The sequence below is a fragment of the Mercenaria mercenaria genome, chromosome 2 (assembly GCF_021730395.1).
Source record: "Mercenaria mercenaria strain notata chromosome 2, MADL_Memer_1, whole genome shotgun sequence".
Taxonomy (NCBI): domain Eukaryota; kingdom Metazoa; phylum Mollusca; class Bivalvia; order Venerida; family Veneridae; genus Mercenaria; species Mercenaria mercenaria.
In genome coordinates, this window is record NC_069362.1 from 88,719,346 (window position 1) to 88,733,434 (window position 14,089).

Genomic DNA, 14,089 nt, shown 5'->3' on the forward strand with positions numbered 1-14,089 from the left:
AAGACAGCTCAATAAATGTGCAACACAGTGGGAAAAAATACATAAAATCAGGAAGTTGTATGTTAACATCCTAGTCAAGACGAAGGAATACCAAATGAATGGAAAATATGTTTCATTCTTAAAATACATCTCTTTTATCTACTTAGCTCAACAGGAAAAAACAAAATACTTCAAATCGGGAAGTTGAATGTGCTCTACTGGAATATTAGTATATTCTGTATGAAATAAGATGGTTTTCATGTTTACACTCCAACGATTGCAAGACCGAAAGAAAGGGGTTTATTGTGCCAACAAGAGCAGATATGCGCTATTTTGGGGTAGTAGACCACAACTGACTGGTATTTCACTTGGGACTATTCAACTCTATTTTATTTTTATTTTTCGTTAATTTATGGTAGAACTTTCATGAAACAAGCAGTCTGAAAGACAGCTAAATTCTCCGCCACTGCTATGGATAGTGAAAGGGTAAACCCTTGATCTTTAGCTGTGACCTTGACCTTGAACTGACATGGCTGACTCATGAATTCTGCACAACGTCTTGATGAGGTGATCATTTGACCCAAGTTTCATGAAAATCCTTCAAGGGGTTTAGGAGATACAGAGCTCTAATCTTTGACCTTGAATTGTGACCTTGACCTTGAGTTAACATGGCTGACTCATGAGTTCTTGATGAGGTGATCGTTTGACCCAAGTTTGATGAAAATCCTTCAAGGGGTTTAGGAGATACAGAGTGAACACGAAATGGAAGGCTCAAACCTTTGACCTTGAGTTGTGACCTTGACCTTGAGCCGACAAGGCTGACTCATAAGTTCTGCACATCGTCTTGATGAGTTGATTATCTGACCCAAGTTTTATAAAATTCCTTCAAGGGGTTAAGGAGATATGGAGCGGAAACAAAATGGAAGGCTCAAACATTTGACATTGAGTTGTGACCTTAACCTTGAGCCGACAAGGCTGACTCATAGGCTCTGCACATCGTCTTGATGAGGTGATCATTTGACCCAAGTTTCATGAAAATCCTTCAGGGGGTTTAGGAAATATGGAGCGGACACGAAGGTGTTACGGACAGACGGAAGGACGGACGTAGACCATTCCTATAACCCCCACCACTTGTGACGGGGGATTAAAAAGGTGTAGGAAAAAGTGATATTTTATAAAGGTACGTAAAGACGACCTGAAGTCAGTGTCAGTATATGAGACAAAAGAAGGATTTGAATAATTGACCTTCAAACTTTAATCCACCCCTGATTCATGCGGGGAACTTCTTTCAGTCACTTGCAGACAGTATACGAATTACATGTCAGTAGCTGCTATACACGTATGTTAATAATTTTGATAAGAAATCCAGTAACATTGTTAATGTTAACTGAATGTTTAAAAAACTGTTGAAAAAGTATGGTTAAACCCATTAGAGCGAATATTACTGGGAAGACGGAAATGTATTTGTTTTGTTTATTTTGTTTTTGTTTTGGGTTTAACGCCGTTTTTCAACATTATTTCAGTTAGGTAACGGCGAGCAGTGTTCCTGGATTCTGTACCAGTACAAACCTGTTCTCCGCAAGTAACTACCAAATTCTCCACATGAATCAGCGGTAGAGGACGAATGATTTGAGACACAATGTCTTTTATCAAATCGTCACGGGGAACATATGCCTCGCCCAGGGCTCGAACTCGCGACCCGCGATCTCCCTATTGAGCTAAGCTGGCGGGCTGGAAATGTATTTGTAGTACTTGAGAAGTTAACTACTATTGTCAGATGAACAAATGAGAAAGCGCGTACGAAAAACCGCGTAATCATATTTCAAAGTCAGATGTATTAACAATAGAACCAACATGACAGAACAAAACAATGCGTATTTTCGTATCAGTCATCATGTATAATATTCTTCTGTCTGTTCGAGTTATTTTTCGCTGCACTAAAACGTATATTTTTTCTTTAACCCGTTACGGTCGCTTACGCATAGTCTGACGTTAAAACCCAACCTCTGACAACTGCGTCAAGGAGTGGAGTCTTAGGTCTGTGGTTAGAGTATTGGACTAGCACCGGAACGACCCGGGTTTGAAACCCCACCACAGGCAGTTGGGAATTTTCGTCATAAAATGATATGCTCTTTGATTTGTTTCGCCTAAAAGTCGTAAGATGATGACTCGTCCGGGAATACGCACTTTACATCGTGCCGAAAATGGCTCCATTCAAATATCAAAACATGGGCATTACCATTTTATAACTTCAATAACTTCGAGAATTCGAAATCTACGACGCTGAAACGCAAAACCGAGTGTGACGTAGACACAGAACACAGACCCGTAGAGTTCAACATACCCGTAGAGTTCACAATACCATAGAAACCAACTTACCTGATAAAAACACAAGCGAACACCCGATGATTTCAGAAAATATCTGTCATTTTGTAAGTATGCAACCATTCGCTCGCTTGAACCAAGTATGCAACCACTTCACGTCCTGCCCCTTGTATATCATTACGCATGTTTAATAAAGACTATGAAGCCACTGCAAAGAAGATATACTAATTTGCTCCGATAGTCAATGAGGCATTACAGGGCGGAATAATGCAAATGTCATATTGATAGGTGAAAGACGTTTCAACTGTTAAGTCAAATTACTTGGTCCAAATAAAATCTTTTTAACAAACTTCTCTGTTGAGAGAAAAATGTATGTGATCTCATCTCTGTTTGCATCATGCTTATTTCTAAATCGATATTGTTTTGTATCCATTTTAATCTCCTTGGAAGCAGAATTTGTATATAAAGTAAACAAATGACTCATACGACCTATACTTAAATATTCAGGATATCACGTGTATATCTTAATTATTTGGGAAATTGGAAAGGATTTAGACTGTTTCTAGTTTAATATTTTGACATGTCCTCAGTTTACACAAGTGAGATGATAAGTGTGTAAAGACTACATAAAATGGTGCTTAAACAGAAGGAAAATGCAAACAGTTCCTATAAAATGTATTGTCGTTGAAGATGGGTTAGTAAGTCTAAAACTTGCTTTTAAACCGATGTGTTGCAATACTAGGTGTTTTAGTACTGAATGAATGTAAAAATCTTTTCATGTCTAAGCGTGCAGTGCCATTGATTCAATTTTTTTTTTTAAATTAATGAACGTCGTGGAAATAAAATCTGTAAGAATATCCTTTGGAAGCATAGAATGCAACCAAGCAAAATAATAGCAGACTCGATTTGATTGTGTTTGTTCGTGAGAGGTAGTGTAAAGTACAACACCCCTCACGCCCCTAGAATAATCACCGGATTAAGCGGAATTCTATTACATAGATATTGAATGGGCTCCATGATCCCAAAGGACCAGAAAATGTCACAACACTGAATCCAAGTACGGGGAGACTTTTTACGGCCGCCACATGGCATTTCAACAAGTCTCTTTCAAATAATGATCAGTGGCCGATATGCTTTGTGCTCTACATATCATTAAATACAAACTGGATAATTTAAATAAATAAATAAATTAAATAAATTCGTATTGCTTTATTGTAGATATTTAGTATATATATCATTTTCCCTTTAAGAAATGTTGGAAAGACATGTCTGATTATGTCGTATGCAGAAAATCAATTCCCAGGAGAATATGTACCAGAGGTGTAAGTGCACATTTGTAAATGATTGTTTTAACCATCCGAGGTTTTCAAAATGAAAAGCGGTTGATAACATAAACAATAACAAAATAATTAGCCTCTGAAATAGCTATGATGAATTATGAATGTGCATGTAATTTCTACATACGTGAACTAAGACACATTGATCGGCTAAAATGGATTACAGTAGCTTCATGTATTTCTTTATTAATGAGTCGTGCCATGAGAAAACCAACATAGTGCGCTTGAGACCAGCATGGATCCAGACCAGCCGCGCAGTCTGGTCAGGATTCATGCTGTTTGCTAACAGTTTTTCTAATTGCAGTAGGCCTTGAAAGCGAACAACATGGATCCTGACCGGATGCGCAGGCTGGTCTGGATCCAGGCTGGTCGCAAACGCACTATGTTGGTTTTCTCATGGCGTGGCTCATATTTGCTCGGTAATGATTGAAATATTAAGCTTCACTATACTATACGAACACATCTACTTGGACTTTATTTTTGCTAAATTTTGACATGTACTGGTATTTACGCCCAACTTGACCGAAATGTTATCATACTAGGATGATAACTTCGTATATATTAATATTTCAAATAAAAGTAATGCTAATGATTATAAAGTTGAAAAAGTGTTTTTTTTTTCCGCAGAATATACAGCCGTGTTGATTACCGTCATCAAACTGAAATTGATAGAAAATATAATATACGTCAGAACCCATTGGTTCATGATAGTTATATATAATGCTAACAGTTTAAGCAAGGGGCCGAAACGGGCCTTTGTCACTCATCTGTGGGGGAACTTTTGACATTGCTTATCAAGTTTGGTTAACATCCATTAAGCAGTTCAATAATATTTATGTTAAGTTTTTTTTCTATTTTGTTGCTATGATGGCCTTGCGATTACATTGCATAACAGCAATGATTAATGTTCAAACAAATGGAAATAGCATTCATGAGAAAATGTTGTTTAAAGATTTTTCAGTTTCAGCCCTGAAAGCCGCTAAATTCAGTTAAAGCAGGCCCATTTGAACAAGCCGAAGAGGTGGTGAAGATCCATCAAGTAGATAATGAGAACAAGTCATTAAGATTATTTTCAGCATTGGTCCCTGTCAAGCGGAACCATATGAAACAATGGGACAGAGGTATATAAAAGGGTGTTAATTGCTGGAATTCATCCATTGGTTTATAAAAGAGAGCGGTTACATTTTTATATTTGATTGTCGACTCCTAAATGGTACATGTATAATAATTGGAGAGGGGACTAAATAACAATGCTACAGCTCAAGTTTGGTGAAGATTCATCAAGTGGCTAATGAGAGAGAGTAAGACGTTTTCTTATTTTTTCTCTATCTTTATCACTGCATGGTGGCATTTAAAAGAGAATCAAGCAAAACCATTAGGAAAAACTTGAGACAATTATTTGGAAGAATGTTGTAGACCAAGTGTGATGACAATTCATCAAGCAGTCCATGGAAAAAATCGCTTAAAGGGTTAGGCATGTTTTTAGCGCTGGTGACGCTAAATGATTTGCATAGACACGAGTTCTTGCCAGAATGTTTCATACAATGTTTGGTGAAATGTGTAATTCTGATCCGTATTTTCAGAGAAAAAGAAGGCTTAACCATCTATATATACTATAAACTTATCCTTAACATAGTTCATATTAGTTTCAAAAGCGTATTATAACTGTGGAAAAAATGTATGCATGTGTGAAAAATCGGAGAGCTCAAGATGTAAGTAATACGAATAACACAATTTATGGAATTCCATATTATTGTTTAGATGAAATGCTTTATTTTCTCAGTAATGCTTACATCAATTCATATATAACGGATACTTAAATTTGATGTATCCTCAACAACTGATGTTTACTCTCTTTTATTTGTATCGTTTCAAGCGTTAGTCCACCTTATCAAGTTCGTGTCACGGTAGATGGAAGAGCGTGCTCCATTAGTATATGGGACACACCGGGGCAAGAGGAGTATAACAGACTGCGACCACTGTCTTATCCACATACAGTAAGTCTTGTTATTTTTACAACGTCAGATATAGCGTTTTATTAGGCTTAAAATACTTTGTTTCCGGTAACATGCTCAAAACAATTAGGGTAGGTAGGTCGGAAATTTATTTTGGATACTGTTTTATTAAGTGAGACTTTTCGAAAATTATTTTTGTGTAAAAAATGAGTACAAATAAGGGGGTTATGCCTTTAGATTATCAGTAAGTTGATTTCTAACATCACTGACCATGATCAATTCATAAAAAGTGCAGTTTTGCAACTTTTGTTAAAAAGTTGAAAAACACATTTTCCAAGCCCATTAAAACATTTAGGGTCGGACCAAAAATTTAGGGTAGGTCGGGATACCGGAAACAAACATTTTTTACGCCTTATTGAAACGTATTCTAGTATATTTTGAACTTGAAAATCAACAAAAGAAACAAAAATAAAATAACAAATTATCCACTTTGATGACATTTGTAAGTCTGTGTTAAGTGGTATTGAAATGTAATTTGTAATACATGTTTTCTAGTATTCGTGATGTACATCGTCTTCTGGATTGTTTACTATACATGTACCTTATCGAAGTACCGTAAGATAAGCAATTCGGCTAGTAAATACAATTAATAAACTTTTGTATATAAAAACAATTCAGGATACATTCGACTTTCATGTTTATTTTCAGGATATTTTTCTTATGTGTTTCTCCCTTGTCACAAAAAGTACTTTTGAAAATATACGACAAAAGGTATTTCTTGAATTATTTTGCCCTAAATTTACCTTAATTCAAATTACACACTTAAGTTATCCTCAGTTTGTTAAGTACAAATGAAATGTCCCATGTAAGACAAATATGTTATCGAATGTTTTCACAAAACGTTATAAGAAATTGTTATCGCGTATTTAATGATGTATAATAAATGATACAAGAGCTTGACATGTGGCTGGCGGTACTATGCATGACTCTAAATATCTTAAACCATCAAGTCAGTAGCGATCCATAGCTGTTGACATACAGTCACGATCATTTTCCATAAGATCAATGTCTGAACAACGAAATTTCGAGTTTTGAAATAATTTTAAATCATATATAAAATTTCGTTTCGAATTCATGAAATAGATTAAAATTTGTGATACTTTCAAATCATTTATACTTTCAGATATTTTGTATTATTATTAAATCTATATTTATAGTCTTTTCCATTGATCTAGATGTAGTCACTTGATCAATGATTAAATGTCGTATTGACTCGAAGGCAGAGCAAAAACCACGTACTGACCTCCAGCTGTCAATTCCGTGTTCAACAATTTAGCTTAAGCTTGAACAAATAAACAGTAATAAATTAATAGGCTATCAATTTAATATATACTTTTTTTTGTAATTTATATTTTATTTCTAGAGATTCACATATATCACGCATAAATCAGTAAAGAGTCAACAGCACGATATGTTAAATAACAAACAGACAATAGTATATATTACATGCTGACCACAGTCAGTGAATAACAATAATGATATTCGTATGCAGATAAAAGCTGTACTAACATACTTAAAGGGGAATAAAAGTTGTAGCTAATGATACAGATTTTCTGGCTGAGTTGTTTCCCTTTGTAAGACTGTTTTAGATCACATGAATAAGCATTTACATATTTAAAGATGATGCGCTAAAAAATTTATATAAAACATATTTGGTTATTTTCATTCTTTTAAAATTTTAATTTACCTTCATAATAATCTTTCTTATTATTAATAACAGTTTGGTCTGGCCTTTTCTGATTTAACAAAATTCCATTCTTAAACTATGTATTGAGGAGTAAGCAAATGACTTCAAAGTACACTGATTTTTTTCCTAATATATATAGACTATTTATTGTCAACAATGCAATCTAATATGATACATACTGTAATCTAATATAGATGTAAATATTAAACCGTATAAACATAATGTACAATGGCATTTGATCTTTTCAGTATAATATATAACACAATAAAATTTCAATGTTTCTCCCTCATATTCAACTATGCATAAAATGATCTCGAATATGAATATAACTGCTTGAGATGCATACTTGGGCCATTCTTGTGATCACCTGTATATATTGTCTTTTTTATGGTTAATTTTGACAATAGATTTGATGTAAGATATCTCAAAATTATAACATGAAATAGGCAGCAATTAATATGGCAAATTGTTGAAAAATATTTTTTATAAGTTAACCGAAAATAAAGTGTTACCTTTTTCTAAACGTAATGTCATTAATCGTACGATTTACCCATAGATGTCTGTAGTGAAAATTGAACATTCACAGAATGATGCTTTAATAAAATATGATTACCTTAAAGAACAATGTTTACAAACGTGCTTAAATATCTTAACATTGCGGTTTCTCTCATATTTTCTTTGTTTGTGTGTGTTTCCGCCGTTTTTCCAACAGTATACCACACCAAGACAGCCACTTCATATTATATATGTACTGCTATGATACTTTTTTTTTATTCCTTTGATAATGTAACATTAATGAGCCGTGCCATGAGAAAACCAACATAGTGGGTTTGCAACCAGCATGGATCTAGGCCAGCCTGCACATCCGCGCAATCTGGCCAGGATCCATGCTGTTCGCTTTTAAAGCCTATTGGAATTGGAGAAACTGTTAGCGAACAGCATGGATCCTGACCAGACCGCGCGGATGCGCAGGCTGGTCTGGGTCCATGCTGGTCGCAAACCCACTATGTTGGTTTTCTCATGGCACGGCTCATTTATTTTACATTATCAAAGGAATAAAAAAGTGGCTCAAATAAAGAGAAACAGATTATAAATTTATTTATTCCAGTGGTATCCCGAGATAAAACAGCACTGTCCAGACACCCCAATAGTATTAGTTGGAATAAAATTGGATAAAAGGGATAACAGTTCGGAAAAGGAAACTTTATTGAATAAGAGTATTACAAATGCTGAGGTAACGATACTGAATGATACTTGTATGTTATTATTTATGTAGAAAAAAAAGTCCGATATCAAAATTAAATGGACTAGTCCATGCAAAAAAATGCGTCATGTAAAGTATTAATGTCTGTTCCAATTAAAAACATTTAGTTACAGTAGTATTAAATAATTTAATATTGAACGTATCTTCAAGTGTTTGCCGCATAACATGTTCATAATGCTCATAATGTTTACAGGGTATGCGCATTGCACAGCAAGACAATGCATTCAAGTATTTAGAATGTTCTACGAAAACTGTGATATAAAACAAGTGTTTGTACATAATACATTTCTGTATGTTTACAGGGTATGCGCCTTGCACAGCAAGTCAATGTATTCAAGTATTTAGAATGTTCTGCGAAGACTGGTAGTGGTGTAAAACAAGTGTTTGACGAGGCGATAGGAGCCTACTTAGCTACTTAAAAGATGAAGACAAAAACTCTTCTTAAATGTAAAATCCTGTGAAAACAAGATGCACTGATGACGAATAACGTGAAACAGATATATGAAGTATATGTAGAGTAAAAAAAGAGAATGATATCCTTATGGCAAATCAACACAGAAAACTCATGAAAGAAATCTAGTTATTATTGAAAAAAGTAAGAATTAATATGCAATGAGAGATGTCACGTTCAAACATTGCAACCCTATCGTGCAGCAGGCCCACAGAAGTGTTTGTAAGAAGGTAAAAACGAAATACATATACACAAATGCATCGATAATCTAAAATCAAAAATCAAAGAGGATGAAAAAAAAATACAAAAAAGGAGTTGAGCACCGCCTGTTTTTGAATGATAAATGACAGAACATCATTGGGGAGTGTAAACTTATATTGCCGTTATCAAGTCAGAATGAGATCCGCGCATCAAAACACAATGTGCAGAGGCTTTTGGTTCAAGATATCCGTAAACAAGCTGAAGTTAAATGTATTTCTTAGGCATTCTTTACCTGTCCATATTCGTTAGCCTGTGTTGTAAAAGATGTTTCAGGAAATTTTCTTGCAGAGGAACATAATTTATAACTTTGTTATTCGTTTGTGTTAATGTGCACATGTATTGAGGTGATAATTAGGTGTACGCATTTAAAATACCCCATGGCTGGCTTGAGTTGTTTGAATGTCTGTTGCTTAATGTTGGTGTTAAATTTCCATAAATGTCCGACATCTTATCCTCTTAAAAATTAACCGGATAGCCACGCTCGCACTCGACAAGCTCCTTATTTATTGTTGCATTTTCCGATTGTTACTTCGACAGAACCTCACCGTGTCAAATTTGACTTAATTGTTGCATTTTCCATTACTGCTCAAGAATAGACTCGAGTCTACAAACCGAGTCTACAATTTTCACTGTTTGTCTTTGTTCTCGTGCTTCCGAGGGATCTTCTTTTCAGATTTTATTTACTTCACAACAGCGGGTGTTAAGTGCTGTGTGGTGGCCGTAAAAAGTCGCCCCGACTTCCTCTCAGTGTTGTTATATTTTCAACTCATTTAGATTGAAGATTGAATACCGCTTAAGCTGGTGCTAGGGAGCGTGGGCAGTCTTGCATTTTCCATTACTGCTCATGAATAGGCTCAATCAAACCGAGTCTGTACTTTTCATTGTTTGCTTTGTTCTCGGTACTTCCGAGGGATCTACTTTTCAGATTTTATTACGTAATAAACGGAGTCAACACATTTGTCGATACTTTGTTTCTGCAGGATGGTATGTTTATGGCTAAATAAATGTGTCATCACTACTTCAGTCCATTTTATAGATATGACATGAAATATATGTACGGTTAGCACCGCTTCGTATGTGTTCTTATAGTAGAGACTTACCCTGAGCCCTCCTTACACAAGGGAAATAATCTGTATATATATTGAAATTTTTAAGTGAACACCGTTTGTTAATCCTAATCATGTCCATGTTATATCAGTGCAATGGAAAAGTAATCTATCTATGTTAAATGCTACGCATGATAAGACAGTCATGCATCTAACAGTCCCAAAATTGATTTCTTTGATTTTCTCATATTTCTAGATGTTTTTCCCATACTTTGACGCATATATATCGGGTAGTAGAGATTGTTCTCTTTCCAGCAGTAGCCTTTTCAACATATTTTACCTTATGAAATTCTGTGGGTTTTGACTTTTTCAAAACAAAATCGTCTGTTTGTTGACAAAATGACAAATTGCAGTTAGTTTATATATTTAACCAAATTAAGGAGGTAGGTTACCTTGATATTTGTAAGTGCGCATGTCCAACCGGAAGCTAACGTGACGATTTACGACGATGTTTACGACAAACTAAATGTGTTTGTATATCCATTCTTCTGGAAATAAATCTTGAACCTGCCTCCAATCTTATGTTTAATGGTTTAATAATGCAGAAATAATGAATGAATTGCCGCAGAAACGCTTCAAAACATTGTTGCCTTAAAATGACGTCATTGACGTCATGACGTTACGTGTCAGTTACCGCGCAAAAATAATGGCTTTTATTTTGAAAGTACGTTATTCTGTGCTTTTTCTTTATTTGAACTATTTTTAAACAGTCATTATTTGCCGAAATACTTTTTATTAGTCTTTTGCTCTGAAAAATGATCAATATTTTGCTTCTTTTATGTAATTATATTGAAATGTTATGCGGAATGTAAGAAAATGTGTGATAGTAACTGATGTGATTGGGAATATAGTTGGCTGAAAGGTAACTTATTACGGTCATTTACAAATAAAAATTGGGCAGTTTGATTTGTTATACCTATTTCCCAATTTCCGTTGATAATTTGTTACTTAAATACTAAAACTAAGCTCTAAAATTGTTCAAATTTCAGTATAAAATTGTGGTGTCTTGAATTAAATTGATGTTACCATGGAAACGAAGCCCGTGACCTATATGTCTAATTGTAAAATTCAAAAGCGTTGACACTGGTCTATTTAAGGAACACAGCTTCGGCTTTTTATTTTCATTTCAACAATATCCATGAGAATAATAGCAGCATGCAAAACGATTTTTCAATAAAAATGTCAGACGACGGGCACTGCTGTAAGTATTTTAAGCTGTGAAATTTGTTAAATTAACTGCAATTCATACGAAAATATTACTAACGTTAGAAATAAGATGTTTTAGAGCTACATTAACAAGAAAGATAATTTTATATAATATTTTTTATAAGAAATTACGATAAAAAGCAACATATAAGCTATTTTAAACATCTCTGTTGCCATGGTTACTCTAAACTTTAAGAAAAACACAGTACCATGTAAAGTTCTTGGTATTTTGCTAATCATATTACCCAAATATTCCATGTTGGTCAATAACAGAATGGCACTGAAGCCGTCGAAAACCCCGTTTTCATACATAATTCTTGAAAAAATGAGAGAAAATGCGTTACCATGGAAACACGAGCCCCGCGACATATACATTTTAAGCTTTTATTAGAAAGCTAATGCGCATACTAGTAAAACCAATGATTATGCAGACTTCTACGGATAACAATGAAACCAAAATACACTGAAAAGTGTTAAATATCCGCATTTTCCTTCTTCTTTCTATATAAAATACCCTAAGAGGGTCATGCACTTCAAACCTGGATAAAAATTGTACTTAAAGGGACAGAGATAAACGGAACTGAGATTGTAGCAGCTAAAACATTTAATTACACGAAATACAAAAAATCACTGTGGTTCAACTAATTTGAATTTACCCTGGTAACAAGGTAACCTACCTCCTTAAATGTATTTCATGTGCATTTTCTAGATTTCAATAATATCTAATATAAAAATTTATTAGTGAAACCTGAGCACAGTATATCATTAATTTAAAAGGAGCACGGACCAAAGCAAATGCTAGTACAGTAATTTTTGTGCTGCATCGTCATTAAACGAAAATCAAATACACATATCTGTTTGTATCTAATCATAATAATCATATATAAAATGACATGAACAAATAAATTTAGGAAAACTTAAATTTTGAAAACGAAACATCCATCACCTCATCGGGGTTTGAACTCAAATTCCTTTGAAACAGATATTGTAATTTTCTAATAGGATATTAATTTACTATAATATAATGAATTATTCTACATACGGACTTCTGAATGAGTGAGAACTCTTTTCCTCCTATTTAACAAAAATGGACACACACTGTAGAATAATAATAACTAAATTATAACAAATATAACTTATCTCCTTTTACTTCCGGTTTGTAACATAACATAAGTATTGCTATTTAGCAGTTATTTTCTCCTACATAAAATACTATTGTCAACCTTGTAAAAACGTTTTGTAAATCAAGCACAGCCATTTCTCTAAACAATCCTTTTAAAGTGATCAGCTAAATTTGCATATTGTGAAACATCGTTACACAAAACCCCTAATGGATCTGCATGTTTATTCAGTCCTATAAAACATGTTGAAATACTGAAAGCCTAAAACATCTGTCCAGGAAGAAAAGGAACAGATATAAAACAAATGGACTATGTATGAAATTAAGTAGTCAGGTCAGGCATGTCAAATAAATTTTATTTTAAGACAATTAGATAAGACTACAGTGAAACATAAGGTCGATTGATCCTTTGAACCGACACTTTCAGTAACATGTATGTATAAAACAAACAATAGTAGTCCTTAATAAGATAACAATAGCATGATAAGACAATGGTAGGACAGTTAGACTAAATTCGCACAATTTGTTTACAGTTTACATTAATGCTAAAATGTATGCTAAGATTTAAACTTAAAAGAATAGACACACTGAAGCACGTTGAAGCAATGTATGGCTTGATAAAATATATGAAACCAGACTTTGCCGAATCGAAACATTGATACAGTCAAATTTGCACACAACAAAAACAAACATAAAAGATTAAGTAAGATAGTTTATATGATACACCTAACACGATTCAAGGTGAGACGATAGTGCCACAATAAATATCATTTACATGATATATATTCCGTATAAAGTTTAGACATTTGAAACATAGGAAATAAATTTAAGTTTCCATTATTTTCTGATATTTATTTCCACGTAATGAGCATACATGTTGATATTTAATGTTTCCATAGTTTCTTTAAAGTAAATCGGGCCAGATTACTTTCATCAAGGAGCCGAAATGATCTATGACTAAGACACCAAGATAAATATAACCAAGAGCTGTTCGCAAATATTTATGCTCCATAGTTACTTTCCTTGCAGTTTGACCTACTGACCCATACCACAATAAAGGTCATAAACAGACTACAAGCAATCGTCCTACGGAATTTCTGGATTGTAGACCAAATCATTTATTTAGTGTTTTAGCTTTAACTGATTTTAGTCTCAATGTCATTGTGACATTGACCTTTGATCTACCGAGCCTACATCTATATAGGTCATCTACTTACCATAGGCAGTCAAACCGCGATGAAGTTTGAAAGTATTAGACTTAAGGGTTATATGTTACTGAGCGGAAACCATTCCGAGTCTCGAGGTCTCTCTGACCTTAGCCTTTGGTCTTACGAACCA

General features: G+C 34.1%; 1 protein-coding gene across 6 annotated transcripts; it reads left to right on the forward strand.

Annotated features, from left to right (window-relative positions):
- The first annotated feature begins 2,792 nt into the window (after positions 1-2,792).
- On the forward strand, positions 2,793-9,313 carry LOC123564546 (ras-related C3 botulinum toxin substrate 1-like). Of its 6 annotated transcripts, XM_045358211.2 has the most exons (7): positions 2,941-2,998; positions 3,555-3,626; positions 4,609-4,762; positions 5,518-5,638; positions 6,305-6,367; positions 8,452-8,577; positions 8,910-9,313. In XM_045358211.2, the coding sequence occupies exons 3-7, from the start codon at positions 4,752-4,754 to the stop codon at positions 9,024-9,026; spliced, it is 438 nt and encodes a 145-aa protein (XP_045214146.2). In that variant the 5' UTR covers positions 2,941-2,998; positions 3,555-3,626; positions 4,609-4,751; the 3' UTR covers positions 9,027-9,313. The 6 variants fall into 6 exon arrangements, with proteins under 6 accessions (XP_045214140.2, XP_053393140.1, XP_053393142.1 ...); XM_045358205.2 differs by lacking the exon at positions 4,609-4,762 and having other exon boundaries at positions 2,793-2,979; XM_053537165.1 differs by lacking the exon at positions 4,609-4,762 and having other exon boundaries at positions 2,793-2,979; positions 3,555-3,625; positions 5,508-5,638.
- Positions 9,314-14,089: the final 4,776 nt, after the last annotated feature.